At 40.2% G+C, this 21,902-nt stretch overlaps 1 protein-coding gene across 2 annotated transcripts in view; it reads left to right on the top strand.

Annotated features, from left to right (window-relative positions):
- Positions 1–18,733, top strand: part of LOC129698312 (protein diaphanous homolog 3-like) — a 463,901-nt gene extending 445,168 nt beyond the window's left edge. For both annotated transcript variants that reach the window (XM_055637392.1, XM_055637391.1), the window contains exon 28: positions 16,553–18,733. In XM_055637392.1, coding sequence (XP_055493367.1) covers positions 16,553–16,812 — 260 coding nt within the window. In that variant the 3' untranslated portion in view covers positions 16,813–18,733. The remainder of the gene's footprint in view (positions 1–16,552) is intronic.
- The last annotated feature ends 3,169 nt before the right edge of the window (positions 18,734–21,902 follow it).

The following is a 21,902-nucleotide window of genomic DNA, read 5'->3' on the forward strand; positions in this document are numbered from 1 at the left end:
AGCGTACTAGATCAGATGGCAGGCTCTTCAACCTCACCCGCCTCAGAGCAAAGACAAAGGTACGTTGTTCTCATTAGTGACATGTTGTTTGCCGACGACGCTGCAGTTGTGTCCCACACCCAGCAGGAACTACAGTCACTGATGGACCGCCTCTATCGGGCATGCAAGGACTTCGGGCTGCTCATCAGTCTGAAGAAGACGAACGTCTTGGGGCAGGATACAGAGGCGCCGCGCCGCCTGTCATCACCATCGACGACTACGAACTTGATGCCGTCCATCAGTTCACATACCTCGGCTCCACCATCACCGACAACCTCTCCTGGACACAGAGATTGATAAGAGGATCGGGAAGGCAGCTACAACTCTCGCTCGCCTCACAACTCGAGTGTGGACCAACCCAAAGCTGACAGTGCAGACAAAGATAGCCATCTACAACGCCTGTGTCAACAGCACGCTGCTGTATGGCAGAGAGACATGGACTACATATGCCAAACAGAATAGAAGACTCAACACCTTATACCTTAGAAGCATCCGCCATATCCTGGGCATATCCTGGCAAGACAGAGTGTCCAACGCCGTGATCGTGTCTCGTGCTGGCCTTCTCAGTACGTACACTCTACTCAGACAGCGCAGACTGCGGTAGCTAGGTCATGTCCAGTCCCTGGTGGATGGCCGTATTCCGAAAGACATCCTCTATGGAGAGCTGACATCTGGGAGGAGAACCATCGGCCGCCCCCAGCTCAGCTACGTTACAAGGATGTCTGCAAGTAAGATATGAAGGCGCTCGACATCAATGTGGAGTCCTGGGAGAGCCGTGCAGCTGACCGCACGAGATGGAGAGGTACCCTGAATCAGGATCTCAGAACGGGGGAAGAGAAACTGTTGAACACAGCGGCAGACAAGCGGGCACGCAGAAAGGAGCGCAGCAATTTCAACAAACCAGAGACCACACACAAATGTGACCTTTGCCACAGAGCCTGTCACTCCCGCATTGGTCTCTTCAGCCACAAGCGACGCTGCTCCAGCCGAGGTTTGGAGCAAGCAGCCAACAACTAGGATGCATCACCCATGGTCAGTCATGACCGAGGGGGGCCTAGTACATATCAATTCTTAAATAACAGTTTTTAACAGTTTAACAGTGTACAGCTTAGTATGAGGGCGATTCTTCAGTAAGTGTCTACTTTGGTGTCCCACTACTTTGATGCTGTATACAAGAAAAACCTGTAATTCTATCCCATTTCTTCTTTTTCTATAGTTAATAAACATACTCATCAATAAAGATTAAACCTAAAATGAATAAAGTGTTATGAGTGTTATGAATTAAGTGTAATACATTTTTTATGTTTTTTGTGGCCATGTAAAAGATGTACAAGAATTCCTTTCCAGAAATCAAGTTCTGGGGCTACTGATCTAGGGCTGGGAGTTAGGGTTAAGGTGGCCCAAGCCTTTAGCCCAGCATGGCCTCACCGGAAGACCATGCCTGGCCATATTGTTTACAAATGGCACATGGCACAAACACATCTCCGGTACTAATCAAAAAAGAACATTTTTAAAAAATTTTCTAAGCCTTCAACACCGTTCAGAGATGGCGCTGGTTAAAGGCACTCACCCAAATGCAGCAAAAAGCGTAGTTTTACTCGCTTCTCATGCCGTGAATCAGGAGAAATTCGCAAAGTTGGGTTAGCGTTAGTGGTAGCGGTAGCGGTAGCCTTAACGTAGCGGTAACGTTAGGGAAGAAAATATTCTGGAGGAGCTGGAGATGGAGCTAGATGGAGATCGGGGTTAAGTTACGGAGCTGGCCGTGACGGGTATGGTGGCCCAAGCCTTTAGCCCAGCATGGCATCACCGGAAGGCCATGCCTGGCCCTATCGTGTGGACGAATGGCACATGGCGTGAACACCTCTCCAGTACTAATCATAAAAGAACGGTTTTTAAAACATTTCTAAGACTTCAACACCGTACGGAGATTGCGGTGATTAAAGGCACGTACCCGCCATGCAGCAAAAAGTGGAGTTTTCACACGCTTCTCGCCCCGCGAATCAGGAGAAATTCACAAGGTAGACGACTTTTGAATCCCGCGGTCTTTTGAGGTCGGAAGTTCGCGTCAATCTATATTACTAAAAGTCTGATCTTGTCTTCATCCTGTTGTTCTGTATATTGATTTTAGAAAAAACGCTGCGACTTATGGCTGTGATATTTGGCCATTTTACTCAGTCTCCCTCTGCTGTGCAGGACAAGAGGATTTTTCCCATCGATTAAAAATAAAAGAGTTATTAATGTTTAAAACTTGTTGAGTATCTCTCCTGTCAATCATGCCATGAGGGCCACGCCCTTCTGGTGGGAGGGGGGAGGGATTATAAAACCCGGAAGTGTGGATGTGGCTCAGTCTCTGCAAGATGGGGGTGGGAGAGGCCACGACTCTGTCTGAGCTGTGAATCAACTGAACACACTACTGAACTGTGAGTGTGGTGTTTTGTGTCGTTTTATGGTGATTTTATGGTGGTTTCACCCTGCTTGAAATGGTATGAAACTGCATTTGAATGTGGTGGCCTTGCACCCTGCTTGAAGTGCCATGAAACTGCACTTGCATTTGGTGGCCTTGCACCCTGCTTGGCATGAAACTGCACTTGAATTTGGTGGCCTTGCACCCAGCTTGAAATGGCATGAAACTGCACTTGAATTTGGTGGCCTTTCACCCTGCTTGAAGTGGCATGAAACTGCATTTGAATTTGGTGGCCTTGCACCCTGGTTGAAGTGGTATGAAACTGCACTTGAGTTTGGTGGACTTGGACCCTGCTCGAAGTGATATGAAACTGCAGTTGAATTTGATGGCCTTGCACCCTGCTTGAAGTGGTAGGAAACTGCACTTGAAATCGGTGGCCTTGCACCCTGCTTGAAGTGGTAGGAAACCACCTGAATTTGGTGGCCTTGCACCCTGCTTGAAGTTGTATGAAACTACACTTGAATTTGGTGGCCTTGCACCCTGCTTGAAGTGGTCAGAAACTGCACTTGAATTTGGTGGCCTTGCACCCTGCTTGCAATGGTAGGAAACTGCATTTGAATTTGGTGGCCTTGCACCCTGCTTGAAATGGAATTTCAAGGAATAGCCATGAGTCAACTGCCAGCCCACCAGCCTTAAGTGAGCTGCCAGCACATCAGGCTTGAGTGACTGAACTGCCACCCCAAGAATCCATTTGGCCCACAATGTCCATACTAGCCCTCTGGAAAACAGTCCCTTCAGCCCACAACACCCATACTAGCACTCCAGAAAGCCCCCCCCACTGGCCACCTATATTGGAATTGGTGGAGAGGTGGAATATTGTGTTGGGGGACCAGCCCTCCCGTGTGAACATGGGACCCAACGGGTCCCACTTAGTCTAGTTTTATTTATAGTGGGATTGCTCAACATAGATGAGTGATGGTAAATGACTCCAATTGTCAGGACAAGAAATCTTTGAAAAAAAACGGTAAGATTTTAAATGTTATCAAGAATACAGGAATATTTTTATGGGTGATAAACATTTTAATTATTAATACCTACCTTTTAAAAGTATTTTCATTTCAGATAAATCCTCCATTAAATAACTATGCTGACTTAAAATTTCACGTAACTATTGGGACATGCGGTTTTCCGGACGGGTGGGGGGGGGAGCATAGAACATCGGGGGAAAATCATTTAAAAAATAACACTTCGGGGTTAATCTTTATTTATGAGGATTATATTTATTAACAATATAGAAAAAGAAGAAATGGGATAGAATTACAGGTTTTCCTTATATACAGCATCAGAGTAGCGGGACACCAAAGTAGACACTTACTGAAGAATCACCATTAAGCCCCTGTCCCACTTACCTGTCCTTGGCACGCTAATTACGCGACCAAGGACAGGTCGCGTTGAGGCACGACGGTCCCGCGAAAGTCGCGTGCGACTTCATGCGCCCGCACGGCAGTCTGGAGCGTGTGACGTCATTTGAAGATGGACGCAAAATGCTGGAGTAACTCAGCAGGACCGGCAGCATCTCTGGAGAGAAGGAATGGGTGATGTTTCGGGTCGAGACCCATCGTCAGTCTGAAAGAAGCGTCTTGACCTGAAACGTCACCCATTCCTTCTCTCCAGAGATGCTGCCGGTCCCGCTGTGTTACTCCTGCATTTTGTGTCTATTTTCAATTTTCTTGGCCCCGCTCTGGGAGTAGAAGTGGGGGCGGATCCGGACTGCAATTGCCGTAAGCCCTAGGCTGAGCTCAGCGAACGTTTGGCTGCTTCTGCTGTTGTTGGAGTTGAGACGTTGCATCGCGCCATGGTCTTGGGCCGTCAGTTACGCGACAGAAATTTCCGTTCGCTACAAAATTTCGGAGCATCGAGAGATATTGCGCACAACTACATACCCCTCCGTGCTGCTCAGTGGGACCGGCCCTCGTGACCACACGATGCCCGTGCACCTCAAAGCGACGATGAGGTCGGGTAATTTGTGTGCCAAGGACACATAAGTGGGACAGGGCCTTTATGCAACGCGAGGGCGGCACAATGGAGCAGTGGTAGAATTGCTGCCTTACAGCGCCTGTAGCGCTGGAGACCCGGGTTCGATCCTGACTACGGGTGGTGTTATCTGTACGAAGTTTGTACGTTCTTCCCGTTGACCATGTGGGTTTTCTCAGAGATCTTCGGGTTCCTCCCACACTCCAAAGATTGTAGTTTAATTGGCATGGTGTAAGTGTAAATTGTCCCTAGTAGTAGGATTGTGTTAATGTGCAGGGATCACTGGACGGTTCTGACTCGGTGGGCCAAAGGGCCTGTTTCCTCACTGTATCTCTAAACTAAACTAAACTATTCAATAACATCGTATCAGAAAGGTATAAAGTTCACTGTTCAAAACATCTGTTTGAAAGCAGAGTTGCTTGAAGTTCCCTTTTCTGAGGTTGAAATGAATGCAACATTTCTGGCCTTGTTTATTTTGTGCAGAATCCATTCTGGAAATTGACACAGACAATGAAGCTGAAATATTTGCCTTTGAAAGACTACTCTGTCCCTCAGGTGGCATTCACTGCAATTTCTTTTGAATGGCATCTACATGCTATAAGTAAATGCTATTCAGACCAACCAAACCTTGTTGATATTTCTTCCTTAATTGTGTCATGTGCACTCCCTCCCTGTGCACTCCTTTCAGTACAATTGTCTGTTCACTTCTCTCTCCGATTCTTCTCTTGGTGCACATGTACGATTTACCTTAACAACTGCCTGTGTTGCTAAGTTCCACATACTCACCAGTCTCTGGGTAGAGATATTTAGCTGAGATTTTTGATCAGTTTATACACCTGTTTTTGTTTTGTATACAAATCACTGATAAAAGCAATTTATCCCTGGTTAAAATTATATAAGCAATCAGTTTGGGATACAATGAGCCCAGTGGTACTTTTTTATCAGGTTTTCTGTTACAATTCATCTTAGTATGGCAGGGTTTGAGGGCCTGAGCTATAGCGAGAGGTTGGGCAGGTTTATTCCTTGGAGTGCCAACATTTCCTTGAAGATTTAAAAGGAACCTGAGAGGCAAATGTTTTACACAATTTGTGGTAGATTTATGGAACGAGGTGCCAGAGAAGGTAGTTGAGGAAGGTACGATGGCAATGTTTAAAAAACATTTGGACATGTACCAGGATAGGATAGGTTTAGAGGGATATGAGCCAAACGCAGGCAAGTGGGACTATTGTAGATGGGGCACGTTGGTCAGTGTGGGCAAGTTGGGCGAAGGGCCTTTTCCACACTCTATGACTATGCGTATGTCTGAGACCTTCCTGGCACCTAATTATGTTACTAGAAACAAATTATTTATTAGTGTTTTCTATGATAAGATCTTGATTTGCTCTTCCATACAAATTAATAACCACTTAGGCCAAATTAATGTGTTGCTTATTACCATTTCTTTGGTGCTTCTTTGGAGCTATATTTAAGAGGGAGTTAGATGTGGCCCTTGTGGCTAAGGGGATCAGGGGGTATGGAGAGAAGGCAGGTACGGGATACTGAGTTGGATGATCAGCCATGATCATATTGAATGGCGGTGCAGGCTCGAAGGGCCGAATGGCCTACTCCTGCACCTAATTTCTATGTTTCTATGCTTCAGGTACAAACTCCTTCCAATTTTTGTTCACTATTATAAGCACATGATATTTACTTCAACTCCTTACATAACGAATGAAATATTGTGGTGATGTATGAATTTTACAGGCACTCCAAATGTCTGTAGAGTGCATCTTCTGATTTATTGTAGAAAGTGCAACATAAGAGAACATTTTGCCATTGAGTCTATGAATCCCATTCCCAATAAAGGAGAACATTTCCCTGCAAGCTCTCCTCTCCCATGTGCCTATCAACACCCCCCTGATTCTCCAATCACCTACTTACACAAGGGGCAGAACACAAAGTGGTTGGAGTAACTCAGCAGATCAGGCAGCATCTCTGGAAGGAAGGAAAAAATGAGTTCTGCAAAAAAAGCAGATGAGGCTGAAGAATTATTCTGACCTGCAGGAGTCTAAGTGAACTCCCAGTTAAATTCCCATGGTGCACCTTAACTGAAGAATATAAGTTGGATGATTCTGCTTCTCAAAGGTGGTTGCTAGAGATAGACACAAAATGCTGGAGTATCTCAGCAGGACAGGCAGCATCTCTGGAGAGAAGGGATGGATGATGTTTCGGGTCGAGACACTTCTTCATACTAGTCAGAGGAAAGAAAAACAAGAGATATAGACAGTGATGTAGAGAGAGAAAGAACAATTGAAAAAGATATGCAAAAAAGTAACGATGACAAAGGAACAATCCATTGTTAGCTGTTTGTTGGGTGAGAACGGGAACCTTGTGCGACTTGGGTGGGGAAGGGATGGAGAAAGAGGGAGTGCAGGGGTTACTTGAAGTTAGATAAATCAATATTCATACCACTGAGTTGCAAGCTGCCCAAGTGAAATATGAGATGCTGTTCCTTCAATTTGTGATTAGTCTCACTCTGACAATGGAGGAGGCTTAGGACAGATAGGTCAGTGTGGGAATGGGAAGGGGAATTAACGTGTTTGGCAACTGGGAGATCGGGTATGTCCAGGCGGACTGAGCAAAGGTGTTCAGCGAAACGATCGCCCAGTCTACATTTGGTCTCGCTGATGTATAAGAGTCCACATCTTGAACAACGGATACAGTAGATGAGGTTGGAGGAAGTGCAAGTGAACCGCTATCTAACCTGAAGGACTGTCGGGGTCCCTGGACAGCATCAAGGGAGGAGGTATTGGGGGTAGAGGTTGCTAGAGGTATGCAAACTGCTACAATTGCAGCCCTAGCCATTGAATTACGCATAAACTGTTGTGTTTCTGAATGTAAATTGCTGCAGAACCGTTATTGGAAGCCTACTCCATTGTAACAATTGGTGGAAATTGAAAATAGTCTTGAAAAACAAAAGGCATCAGTTCCATGACCAGGTGGCCCAGTTTCAAATGTTGCCATAATGTCAAGAACAGGAATAGATGGTTGTTATACAACAGCAAGGGCATTGCTTGAATGACAAAAGTTGTATCACAAATACTATCATTCCAATTTGTGCTTCTTGGTGCTTGAGCAATCCTTGTGATCTGTTGAATTCTAAACTTCCGTAAGACCCTTGTAACCTCTTTGAACCATAATGTCTATGAAACATGATGTCTGCATTTACTACAATGCCTTTTGTCGAACTTTCTCTGTTACCTCTTCAAATGATTTAATAAAGGTGCTGAAGCAAGACTTTAGCTTTTGAAGTTTCAAGTTTCCAGATAGTTTTCTTTATTCTCATTTATTGGAGCTCTATCTTTTTCCAACTTCCAATGTTAAATTGTCTGACTAATTGTTCCCTGGAGATATTTTATATCCTTTCTTAAAACTAACATTAAAATTCTCTAACACTGCACTTTTTTACTAAAGAATTAGTTAATGCCGAACAGATTCCTTGCTATTACTTAGATTCATTTAGAATCCATGGATGTAAAACTCTAATCTCGGAATTTAATCATTTTTAATTTCATCAATCGAAATGAAATAAAGTTTGATGAGTTTATTTCGTTTTTCTTCAGTACTGTTGTATCATTTGACCATGTTAATCATAGAAAGCTGTTTGATAAATTGAGTCAAACAGGAGTGCCTAAATACATTGTGAGAATTCCGACTTAGTGGTATGCCTACCAGACTATGCAAGTAAAATGGGGCAATAGAGTCTCAGCCCCATTTGGGGTTAGCATTCGTGTCAGACAAGAGTGAATTTTGTCCCCAGACCTTTTAAATCTTTATATTGATGATCTGTACAAGCAATTGAAAGCCTGTAATACTGGGTGCATGATTGGTAATACTTTAGTGAACTATATTATGTATGCAGATAATCTTGTGGTCTTTAGCCCACCTAGCGCTGGTCTCCAGCAGCTCCTTACCATATGTTCTGTGTATGGTCTGGAACATGATATTAAATATAATGCTGGTAAGAGTGCTGTTATGATCTGTAGAAACAAAGAGGATAAATGTCTAAAATGTCCTGATTTTTAATTGTCTGACAATAATCTTAGTGTCTGTAATAAGGTAAAATATCTTGGACATTTTATTCCAGAACAAATGACAGATGATGAGGGTATTTATGGGCAATTGCATATACTGTATGTACAAGCGAATATCCTCTTACGCAAGTTTGGTGTGTGTACAGATGTAGTGAAGATGTCTCTGTTTAGAGCATATTTTACACCACCCTATACATCACACCTGTGGTCCAATTAGAGAAAAACAAGTATAAGAGACTCAAAGTAGCGTATAATGATGCAATGAGAATACTGTTGAAGAAACCTAGATGGTGCAGTGCAAGTAAAATGTTTATGGCTGCAGGAGTCAGTACTATACAAGCTATCCTAAGAAATCATATGTATAAATTTATTTGCAGGATTAATGACTCTGAAAATGAAATTATGTTAGTCTTATCAAACATAAGGTCTAGTACTACACGCTACCAATCCCAGTTGTGTAGGACACTGATCTTTCTTTTTATTCTGGATTTCAAACCATGTATTGTGTTTATGTATATAATTTATGATGCTCAAAAGTAATTTACTAAGCTTTTATATGTATTTTATGGTGTTGTTATATGCAATGTATTCTATGTAATGTCGTCTTTTATCTAGACCTTGAGTCTGAAATAAAAGTTTAATAATAATAAATAATAATAAAATAATAATAATAATATCATGTCCATGATCCAATTCATTGGTCAATAGTGAAGCTGTTATTATTTAATGTTTTTTGCCACTTTGTTATCACCAATTTTGTATTGTCCTGACCATTTCTTGCATCTCTCTCAGCATGTCCTTCCCAGCTCCACCCATTTCCGCATTCCACAGAGACCATTCCCTCGACAACCCCCTGATTAACATCCCTTCCTACCCAAACCACCCCCTCCCCAGGTACTTTCCCTTGCACCGCAGGAGATGCAAAAACTTTCCCTATACCTCCTCCCTCAACTCCATCCAAGGACCCCGACAATCCTTTCAGGTGAGGCAGAGACGAGCACCTCCTCCAACCTCATCTACTGTATCCGCTATTCCAGGTGTGGACTCCTATATATCGGCGATACCAAGCGCAGACTCGGCGATCGTTTCGCTGAGCACCTCGCTCAGTCCGCCTAGACCTACGTGATCTCCCGGTTGCTAAATACTTGAACATTCCCAAACTGACCTTTCTGGCCTGGGCCTCCTCCACTGTCAGAGTGACACCAAAACACAAATTGGAGGAACAGCACCCCATATTTCGCTTGGCCAACGGTATGAGTTTTGACTTCTGCAATTTCAAGTAACACTTGCTTTCTCTCTCTCCATCCTTCCCCCATCCTAGTTCTCTGATTAATTTCACTGTCCTGATTAAACTTTACTGATTGTATGGCTCATTGTCACCTTCCCTTCAGCTAACAATGACCATTCTACATTTTCCTTGAACTTAGTCCCCTTTGATCTCTTGTTTTCACACATTTCCCTTCCAAATCTCTGACTCCCTCTCCCCTGACTCTCCGTCTAAAGAAGGGCCTCGCCCCAAATCGTCACCCATTCCTTCTATCCAGAGATGCTGCCTATCACGCTGAGTTAATAGACAATAGGTGCAGGAGTAGGCCATTCGGACCTTCGAGCCAGCACCGCCATTCAATGTGATCATGGCTGATCATCCCCAATCAGTACCCCGTTCCTGCCTTCTCCCCATACCCCTTGATACCACTAGCCCTAAGAGCTCTATCTAACTCTCTTTTGAATGTATCCAGTGAATTTGCCTCCACTGCCTTCTGAGGCGGAGAATTCCACAAATTCAAAATTCTCTGTGTGAAAAAGTTTTTCCTCATCTCAGTTCTAATTGGCCTACCCCTTATTCTTAAATTGGGGTCCCTGGTTCTGGACTCCCACAACTTTCCTGCATCTAGCTTAATCCCTTAATAATTTTATATGTTTCTATAAGATAGGAACCTCAACCTTCGAAATTCCAGTGAATACAAGCCCAGTCGCTCCATTCTTTCATCATATGACAGTCCCGCCATCCCGGGAATTAACCTTGTGAACCTGCGCTGCACTCCCTCAATAGCAAGAATGTCCTTCCTCAAATTAGAAGACCAAAACTGTACATAATACTCCAGATGTGGTCTCACCAAGGCCCTGTACAACTGTAGAAGGACCTCTGCTCCTATACTCAACTCCTCATGTTATGACAGCCAACATGCCATTAGCTTTCTTCACTGCCTGCTGTACCTGTATGCTTACTTTTAATGACATATATTTGGATACCCAGGTCTCGTTGTACTTCCCCTTTTCCTAACCTGACACCATTCAGATAATAATCTACCTTGCCGTTCATGCCTCCAAAGTGGATAACCTCACATTTATCCACATTATACTGCATCTGCCATGCATCTGCCCACTCACCCAACCTGTCCAAGTCGCTCTGCATCCTCACAGCATTCTCTTCACAGTTCACACTGCCACACGACTTTGTGTCACCTGCAAATTTCCTAACGTTATTTCCATCCAGCCTTTCAACTTTGTGCTTGCAATGGCTGATGCATTTTCACCCTTGATTGCAAAGTTAAATTTTAGATGCAAAGTTAAATCATCAGGTTGTTCCCAGGTCCAGGCCTGTTAGTGGTCTGTGAACAATTCCATGTTGTAGGACAGTTATATCTGATATTTGAGCCTCAATTTCACCCAATCCTATGGAATCACAAAGAACATATAGTCACAGAAACAGCATGGGCAGAAGATCTGGTTGTATAACGTCTAACCCGGTGCACGTTACCACAAGCGCCCTTATGTTGTGGCTAACTTGTTCTTCTCACTCGTTTTAAAAGGAATCAAGCTGTGACCCCTTGTTCTGGACTTCCCTAACATCGGGAACAATCTTCCTGCAAAGAACATCACAAAGAACATATAGTCACAGAAACAGCATGGGCAGAAGATCTGGTTGTATAACGTCTAACCCGGTGCACATTACCACAACGCCCTTATGTTCTAATTTGTACCACAATCATTTAAAATTATCATATATTACAAAGGGTTTTCAATGTTGGTTTAAACTTGATCAAGCTTGATAAGTCAAATGCAAATGTCAACAAATTAAAGATTGTTCAAAATCAAGCAAATATGTTTTTTTTCTTGCATTAGATTAAAGGAACAATAATGACAAAAGAGAGATGTCCAGCTTTTAATTTGCTTGAGATTCTTTTTTAAAGACAGTTGTTTGATTAATTTAGATTTGTTTATTGTCATGCACACCAGAATTTATATCCCTCAAACTACAGACGTTGCTTTGTCCTGATATGGAAGGTAGTCCCATTGATTTCTGTGGAGGAAAATTGTTTGTTGATCGTGTTTCAGTTTTTAATTTTTACCACCTTTTTCAGTAGATCATTTTGAATTTGGCTTGAAATGTTCCTCAAAGTCAGAATGATTCAAAAGCATTCATGATTTTCACAGACTTAATAGTCAACTGAGCCAAACATCTTTGTTTAGCCTGGAAAACAAAATGCTACAGATACTGAACATCTAAAATTAAATGAGAAAATAAGAGATAATTGGGGATAGTAAGGAGGTTAAACGGTGTTATAAGAAGCAGAGAACTGTTAATGTTTCAGATGTTGCTTGACCCGCTGAGTAATTGCATCATTTTCTATTGTGATCTTGGATGCACTTTCTAACTTTTTCTCAGCAGGTTTGTGGGCAAGGCTTTTCCTGCCATTTTATGTCACAGCAAGCTTTATCTCACATGGCTCTAGCTGATGAGAAAATTATTAGCATCATCCAGATTTAGACTAGGGAGGGGAGGCACCCAACCCAGTAAGGCAACTGCAATGTTTTGTCATAGGCCACCATGAGCGTAAATAGTTCCTTACTGCAAGTTTAGAGTGTGATGTTTATGCTGATAATAACCTATGCCTTTCAACAGCTTCAATCAGCCCCTTGCCAACATTTTTAATGGTGAGGTAGATGTGAGGTTTAGCAGGATAACTTTCTGAACAGGGATGAGTGTGCTGGCTGTGGATGTTTATCAAATTACTTTGAACGTTTTTGTGATTAAACTGACACAAATAAAGGGAAGAGAGCTAAATTATTAATGTTAGACATAGAAACATAGAAAATAGGTGCAGGAGTAGGTCATTCGGCCCTTCGAGCCTGCCTGATCATCCACAAAATTCCACAGATTCACAACTCTCTGGCTAAATGGCCTACCCATTATTCTTAAACTGATCCCTGGTTCTGGACTTCCCCAACATCGGGAATATTTTTCCTGCATCTAGTCGGTCCAATCGTTTAATAATTTTATATGTTTTTAGAAGATCCCCTCTCATCCATTGAAATTCCAGTGTATATAAGCCCAGTCGATCCATTCATTGTTGCTACTAAAGCTGAGAGTAGTTGCATTTTACCTTATAGGTACCTTAAAGGAGATGAGGAGGAATTTTTTTAGTCAGAGGGCAGCAAATCTGTGGTATTCATTGTCACAGAAGGCTGTGGAGGCCAAGTCAATGGATATTTTTAAGGCGGGGATGGATAGGTTCTTGATTACTATGGATGTCAGGGGTTATGGGGAAAAGGCAGGAGAATGGGGTTTGGGGAGAGATAGATCAGCCATAGTTGAATGGTGGTGTAGACGATGGGCCAAATGGCCTAATTCTGCTCCTATCACTTATGAACGGGGACAGGTGGGGCTAGATGCATAAGCTGCCGTATCATCGTCTCCAGAATTAAAATAAAGTAAATTTTCAATTTTACAGGCTCCTGCATGATATCAGCTGACCAGCTGAATCGCTTGTTAAAATTGCTTTCTGACCAGATTGGAAGTCTACATTAATCATGTATGAAGTCCATTGTATAAAACAATATTTTGTTGAGCTGATCTCTTGTGTCCTGGCTTCAGTTAACTTAGAAGGCAGATCACCAACCTGATTTTTAGGCACGGTAATGTTTTCATGCTGCCGTATATCCAAATGGAGACACAAGAGACTGCAGAAACAAAGTGCTGAAGGAAGTCAGCCGGTCAGGCAGCATCTGTGAGGGATCAGTTCATCTCCCTCCACAGATGCTGTCTGACCCACTGAGTTCCTCCAGCACTTTGTTTTTTGCCATATATCCAAAACAGTTATGTACTATAGAAAATGCAGTTGTTATCTCTTCTAATCTTCATTACATGCATCATTATCTAAGTATATTGCAGCTGATATGTGTGCACTATCAGTTTTTACAAAATGTATGAATTTATTGTTTTTTTTACATTTGGTGATTATTAAAAACATGTAATCTGCCTATTTCTTTATGTTGAAGCTAATGTCAAAGAGTTTTGCAATATGTTACTGTGATAATTATATATTATGATAAAGATCATAACTTTGCATCACAGCATTCTAATTGTTCCAACTAATTCTCTAAATTTATTACTCCTGTGTCAGATTTTTAAACTGGAACTTTATTGTTTTCACCTGTCTCCAATGGGAACTATGATTTGCGATGCAATCTAATTTTCTGGGTTTATTCTTGTTTAGTCATTATAGGTGCAACTTTCAACCTAATGCTCTTTGTATTTAAATCCAATTCTCTCTGCTATTTGATATTCTAATCTTTTGAAAAGTGCCAGTGGATTTCTGCATCCTTTCTGATGATGTGATGAAAGTGCCAGATTTGTCATAGACAGTAAAATAGCCCTTTTCTAAACAATTTCAAAATGTATTAACATAAATCTTATTTTTTCAAAACTGCATGAGGTCAACAAACTGTGTGTTCTAACTTTTAAAGGACCTCTTGATATTTTAATGATATGGCAAGTACAGCAATTTATGAAGACTTGAATCCATTAGGTCAATTAAAAAAAAAATGTATTTTAATTGTTGTCAGAGGTTTAAATGGTCAACAATATCTTTCTATGATGAAGTTTTTTGGGCTGTCTATCAAACTTTGGTGAAATCTTTTGCAAATTACCAGTGAAATTAGGCCCCTGTAGAGCTGACGAACCTAGAAGCTGCCAAAATGGTTCAGTGATTTAATGTTGGTGTCCCACAGCTTCAGATGTAATCAGCAGATGCTCCAGTATTAACATAAATGTTTTTCTAACCTCAGCTGTCGGAGAGGAATAGAAGCTTCCTATCTGTTTCTGATCAAATTCGTTTTGCTTGCTTTTGCATAATTAAAGTCTCTTGATGATGCCTAACCTTTCTTTCTAATATCAAATGTTGGTCCAGGCAAAATCTATGCCAGTCTGAACAATCAGCATGCAGTATGTGAAGAGAAATTGAAATAGATTTTATACAGTCTACACAATAATAATTAGCATTCTATGCATGAATTGCAGAAGTGAACAGCATAATGTTATTTTGTTCTTCCTCTACAATAAGCAAAGTGCCATTTCATAAGGTTGTTTTGTTTTTTTCTTGCTAATATTTTACTGCTTGAAAAATTACATATCCTAAGAAAGTCTGAGTAATAATTGTAGAATCCTGCAATTAAATTATCTTCAAAATGCCAAACAGAAGATTTTATTTGAAAATATCTGCAAGAGTCCAACTGGCTACTTTGCGCTGGCATTTTAAGGACATCAGAAATATAAGCTGGTATAGGCCATGTAGCCTCTTGAGATTTTGTAATGTCAACAACAATGCTGTCATTTTTAATATTATTTGTTCAATCAAAATCAATTGAATACCTCGTTGGAATTATTGATAATAAATCTTCAAAAATATACAGATTCCTTCTTTAATATGTAAATATGCACGAGCACATCTGGAACACATGTGTGTTTCCTTCTTGCCTGAATACACTTTAATAAGTGCAAAGAGGAGGGCTTCACTGATGTTGTGAGGGGAGTTATGCTACAATATACTGGCAGATGGCAGTGCATTACAGTTCAGCATTTTATGCTGCTACCCCAAACCCCTTTATGGCTAATGCTTGCTCCCACCAAAAAAAGCGACTGTAATATATTGATAGCTGGCAAGGCGATGGGGTTTTGGGAAATAAATTTATTTATTTCCTTCTGGTTTAAAGGTGATCATGCCGCAAAGGTTTGCCAAGATTATCCAAGCTTCTGAGTAAAGTACTCATCCATCACTGCACGGTCATGAAATGACCGTGCAGTAAATATCTTCAGCAGAAGCCTTTTAAAGTACAAGCTGTTTTCTGTAGAAATTTTCAGCTTTCACATAAAACATACCGTCATGAGTGGCTGCTTTCTGTTCCAAAGTCATTACTATTTGGATGATAGAACATCTTTCAGAGAATAACCAAAAACTTTAAATGTCATGTCAAGTTTGTTGAAGCTGTTTTCAGGCTATGCTGAAGGTTACATGAATATGGAGTGTCCGTTTTTTATAGTTGAAGATGTGAAAGAGGATAATTCATAATGTTTGTTAGATGTCTGCAAGCTGGCAGATAAAATTTCTGTCTCTTGCTCCTATGGAAAGTCAATCAGCCAAAGCCATTTAATCATTAACTGTACAGCTGACTGCTACAGGAAGTGTGATAAGTCAAGATTACTGTCACCCATTAGTAACATGCTGCAAAGATATCTGATAGATAGAGAATGGATTATGTATCAAAATTAAATTTTGCTTTTGTTAGATGTCCAACCCTTTAAGATTCAAAGGCAAATCTTAAAAACCTTGCAGTTGCGAAGCAAATGATCTTCAGTTGCGGAGTTATGTTTGTAAGTTGGTGCTATCACTGTTTTATTATGTTCATCCTATCATATGACCACCATATTCAACATGTAGATGTTAGTATAGAGGCCAATCAATTTACCAGAGGAGCATTTTTGTAGTGGACGCATTCGATGAGGGGCAAACCTCTGAAATAAGATAATCAAATTTGTGATATCAACCCTCCACTCAACTGGTGATATTTAATTCTAGTTTTCATCTAGTTTCTGTCACGTTTACAGTTTTCTTCCCTGCTGCATGCATGCTGTTTGATCCTAATTGCTTTGCGTGTTTTTTAAAATACGTTGAACTCGGTTCTGTGATTTAATATCCCTTTAAATTCTTTCTCATTGCAGAAAATCAAAAGGCACAAATGGAAAGGTCACGTTCTCGCCAGAATATCCTCTTAAACGCAACAAAAATTCCAAACGGCAAGGAGCTCAGTTATGAAGTAGAGGCTCATTCATCTAACGCAAGGAGCAAGGTTGTCAGAAAAAGGGAGGGACAAGTTGTTTTGGACATCGGGGAGAAAGAAAAGAAAGCTATTTGTTCCAGTGCTAAGAGTGATGCTGTTCCTGAAGTAGAAGCTCTTCTGGCTAGGTTACGTGCTTTATAGACCTGAGCTTAACACAGATCTTTTGGACCAAAAAGCTTAACAATGTTAAAGTCACAATTACATCAAGCAAATGGCTCCTGTCAAGTACAAATTCCCAAACTATTGGTATGGACACTTTGTAAATTGAGAGAAACCAGTAAATGGCTGAATTTGAGATGAAGGAATAAGAAGCCATTTTCAGTATGGGGAAGCAAAGCTGCAGGATCTTGTGCCTGTCTGCCATTATTGTGTCTGTCTTGCTATTATTTATCCTATTAATCTGGGGAAATCTATTGATCATATTTATCTGGGAAATCTATTGATCCAAATTGACTTCCGTTTTCCTTGCTGTTTATACAGGATCTTGTTTCAAAATCAGATAATGTTTTAACTATTTACAATGTAACTCATTGAGGTTATTTTCAGGAAATCAGCAAGATTTCAAATTGGACCATTTATACAAACTTTCCGCATATCATTTTTAATTTTAATCACTTTTAAATCAAATACTAAACGTAATTCAACTGCAACGGTGAATTCTCCAATACATAATCATAAAAATTAGATAGGGGACTAACAGCACCTAAAATGTGAACAGATGTTTCGATTGTTTAATTACTTGCTTCATAGTGGAATATATTTTGTTTTTAACAATGCTGGTCTAGGCAAATGCTGCTTAAAAGCCCAATATAAATAGGACTTTACTTTTTTGCCACCTATCGCAACAATAATTCTCTAAAACATACATTATAGTAGGTTGCATGTTCAGCAGGGATTGCACAATAGAAACATTGCTTATGTACCAAAGAATATTGTAAATGCTTAAAATTGCGTTTAAAACATGATTCATATAACAATCGTAGAAGGGTGTTCTCTAAAATATTTATATATACCTTTACATATACAAAATATATTCTTTATATTCATTATTTCAGGTCATTTTAAACTGATTGGAGCAACTTTTTATTGTTAATTTTTAAAGTACTTTTATTGTTTTAATCAAAAATATAAAAGCATCCAAGTAATTTGGTTCAAAGCAGTGCAAAATGCTGCTTACTATCATTAGATAAATGCCTTGCTATCAATTACAATTTGATATGTAAGGTAATTTGTTCCCATATATTCCAAGCTTGCTATGAATCTGAACACAAGGATTTTTCCTATTAGTTTTCTATTCATTCGCTCCATGTCCTTCCTGAGTTTGTACACACGTTGTTTTTCATAGCAAGCATGCTGCTCATCTCTCCTTACACTGTCAATTGATTATCATCCACCTTTCAGGAACGGTTTTGATGAGAAGAAAAAAGTACATTTGCATATATTATGCAAATTAATAAAGATATAAGAGTGCCTGGCAGAAAGCTTTAAAAACTGCCCTTTAAATTTGGGTTTGTGAATTTGGGTTTGTTTGGCCCAAATGGTAAATGTAGAACCAAGGAACTGCAGATTTTGGTTCACAAAATAAAACAAAGTGCTGGAGTAACTCAGCGGGTCAGGCAACAATCCTGACGAACATGGAGAGGTGATGTTTCAGGTCAGGATCCTTTTTCAGACTCAGACCAGCACTAACATGTAACTAACATAATCTATTTCAAACCATTGATGTGTTTTGTATAGAATTATGCTTTTTTTTCTGTGATTAGCATTGCAAACAAATTTCATAAGGAAATGTAATATTTGCATATTATTCCAACATTTCTTGCAGTAAAACATATATAAATGCACTAATAAGATCCTTGCATATAACATCTGTATGTGCACCATTGTAAAATAGACTTGGTAGACATTTACAAGATCCAAAGATATAAGTGCATTGCTTGCTGATCTGATTTCCTGTCTTAATTCCTAAATGTAATGGGTAATAGATAATTTAGTTGATTAAGCAACAAGGAATATTGTGTAGAATTTATATCATTCTTTGAAATAAACACCAATTATATGACTTTTTAATTTCACAGGATATATATCAACAGTGATAAAATAGAAACATTAACTGGATAAATTCCAATTCCCCTTTTGAGTAACAATTAGCAGTTAAATAGAGGTTTCTTGGTCTTTTTTTATCAAAATTAAAGTGACATTTTCATTGCAAAAGGCCTTTTCCACATATTAATAACAAATGAAATCCTGTTCCTGTCACATTTAAAAGATAAAGTGAGCTATATTCTAGTTTCAGGTAGGTTTCTCTGAAACACCAAATAATATTGTCTTTAAACTGGATATATCACAGCCCATTGCTTTATTAGATCCTTCCATTATTGTCCATCCTGCCAGAAGCATCAGAACAGATGAATACTTATATTTACCATGAATACTTGACTACATTAGTTAATTAGCAGAATGAAGTTGACTATGACTGGTGTTCACCTACTCGCAGATAAAGATGTCCTTCGCTTACTCTGAATACTAAGGACCATATCACGTCCAAAAATACACCGATTTTGGTAGGAGGCAATACTGTACCCTGGTCTTCTCTGATCATAAAAGGCGATTCTGAGAGTGAACCCCACTGGTATATCAGCTAAGGCATTACTACAAATTGTCTCCAAATTACAGGATCACAGAGCTCAGCCAATTGGATCTAGACAAACTTACAACTTTAGCACTTTTATTGACTAAATCATAAGCAATTTGGCCCTAGCTAGACTAAATCAAATGCAATTTAGCCCATTACAAAATACTAAATATCACGTATTCGTTAATGTATTGACATGAAGATTTATAATGATCCATCGTATAATTTTGTTCAAGATTTATTGCTTTGAAAGGTTCCAAAGGGAAGATGCTTAAAGCTGATTTTTTTCAATCTTGCCTAGTGTTCATATTACACCAAATGTTAAGATGAATAGTATAATAATGAATAGTCAGCATATATTTCAAAGGGGAAAATCCTACGTCTAATATTAAAGAGATAACATAGTGTATGATGATGTAGCAGATGTAACTTGCCTGGATTTTTTAAAGGCTTTCAGTGAGGTACCCCATAATAGTGGTACATAAAGATAAAAAAATATAGAGTCGAGAACCAGAATGAATTGCCAGCTGAGTTCAATGCAAGAGGCAGAGGAATATAGACCAAAAGTGTCCATCACTACTGAGGGCCTCTCAAGAAATTAAAGGAAGAATTTTAAGAGATTCTGGGAGTATATTAAGAGCAAAATGGTAACCAGGGAAAGATAAGGCCCCCAAAGGATCAATGTAGTTTTCTATGCGAGGAGCCACAAGAGATGGGTGAGGTTATCAATGAATATTTCTCGTTTGTATTTACCATGGTGAAGGTTTTGAAAGCTATGTTATTCAGTGAAGAGAACAGTGATGTCTTTTAAACATATTCACTATGGAAAAAGGGTGGTTTTGGTGATCTCTAAGCACATAAAGGAGGATAAATCCCTAGGCCCTGGCCAAGTATATCATAGCAAATTGTGGGAAGTGAGGTAAGAAATTGCTGGAGACCTGGCAGAGATACTTACATCAATTTTAGCCAGAGGTGAGGTACCAGAAGACTGGAGGATGTTTAATGCTCTTCCTTTTTTTTAAAGAAGTGGTGCAAGAACAACCCAACAACAAGCCAGTGAGACTAACATCAGTGTTGGGAAGGTCAGTGGAGGGAAGTCTGAGAGACAAGGATCTACCTGAACTTAGATAGGTATGGATGAGTCAAGTTACGTTTATTGCTATATAAGATACAGGTACAATGAAAATATTGCATAGAGTAGCATCACAGGCACGTAGAAACAAACAAACAGAAAAACAACATACAAAATCCATAAATTACAGAAATTCTGAACAACAGTGAAAGGAAAAAGACAATGCAAGAAAACAAGACTAATGCAAAACATGTTGAAAACTAGACCAAGGTAATGCAAGGTCCATATTGTTCCACTGGTGAGGTAGGATTAGGGTTGTGCAGGTCAGTTCAGGAACATGATGGTTGTTGGAAAGTAGCCTGAATCTGGTGGTGTGGGACTTAAGTTTTCTGCATCTCCTCACAATGGTAGCAGCAAGAAGATGGCATGGCCTGGATGGTGGCAATCCTTGATGATAGACCTTCTTGAGATGCCACCTCTTGTAGATGCATTTGTTGTTGGGGTTGGCAGTGCCTGTGATGGACCAGGCTGAGTCCACCAATCTGCAATGTCTTGCGTTGGAATAGCCATGCCAGGCCAATGTGAAACCAGTTGGTATACCTTCTTTCATACATCGGTTGAAGTTTGTCAGGGTATTCCGTGACATGCCAAATCTTTTTAAATTTCTAAAAAAAAAGTAGAGGTGCTGCCATGCCTTCTTTGTGTTTTTTTTTTTGTTTTTTTTGTGTTTCTATTATATGCTGGGCCAATGACAAATTGTCTGACGTTCATGCCCAGGAACTTGAGCCTGCTAACTCTCTCCACCGCTGACTCGCGAATGAAACCATCTTCACTATCTATAATACCACCCACTTTAGTGTCATCTGCAAACTTACTAATCAAATGTGTTCTGATACGTTCTCATCCAAATCATTGATATAGATGACATACAGCAATGGCCCAGCACCAAACCCTGAGGCACACCACTAGTCCTAGGCCTCCAGTCCGAAAAACAACTTTCGATCATCACCTTCTGTTCCCCTTCGATGAAGCTAATTTTACTGTCCAGTCGGCTATCTCTCTTTGGATCCCATGCGATCTAACTTGGAGCAGCCTACCATGCAGAATCTTGTCAAATGTCTTGTGAAATCCATATATACAATGTCTGCAGCTCTGCCCTCATCAACCTTTTTGTTGACATCTTCAAAAAACAGATTTGTGAGACACGATCTCCAGCATACAGTATGTGGTTAATGAGAGCACACTTTGAATATTATGTGCAGTCCTCGTCATCTAGTTATAGGAAGATATTAAGTTAGAAACTAGGACGATTAAACTTAAGATGCTGTCTTTGGTTCTGATTGCCATATTATAACAAGGGTACCGGAAAGAGTGCACTGGAAAAAGTGAATGGACTACTGAGGTTTGATGCCAAATATATGAGGACACATCTGGAAAGGGTGATCAGACTGAGTCTCCTTTCTCTTGGGGGAAAAACAGCTGAAGGAGTGGCTGAATAAAGTTCAGTTTAGTTTATTGTCACAT

This window comes from Leucoraja erinacea, chromosome 6 (genome assembly GCF_028641065.1).
Source record: "Leucoraja erinacea ecotype New England chromosome 6, Leri_hhj_1, whole genome shotgun sequence".
In the NCBI taxonomy this organism is placed as follows: domain Eukaryota; kingdom Metazoa; phylum Chordata; class Chondrichthyes; order Rajiformes; family Rajidae; genus Leucoraja; species Leucoraja erinaceus.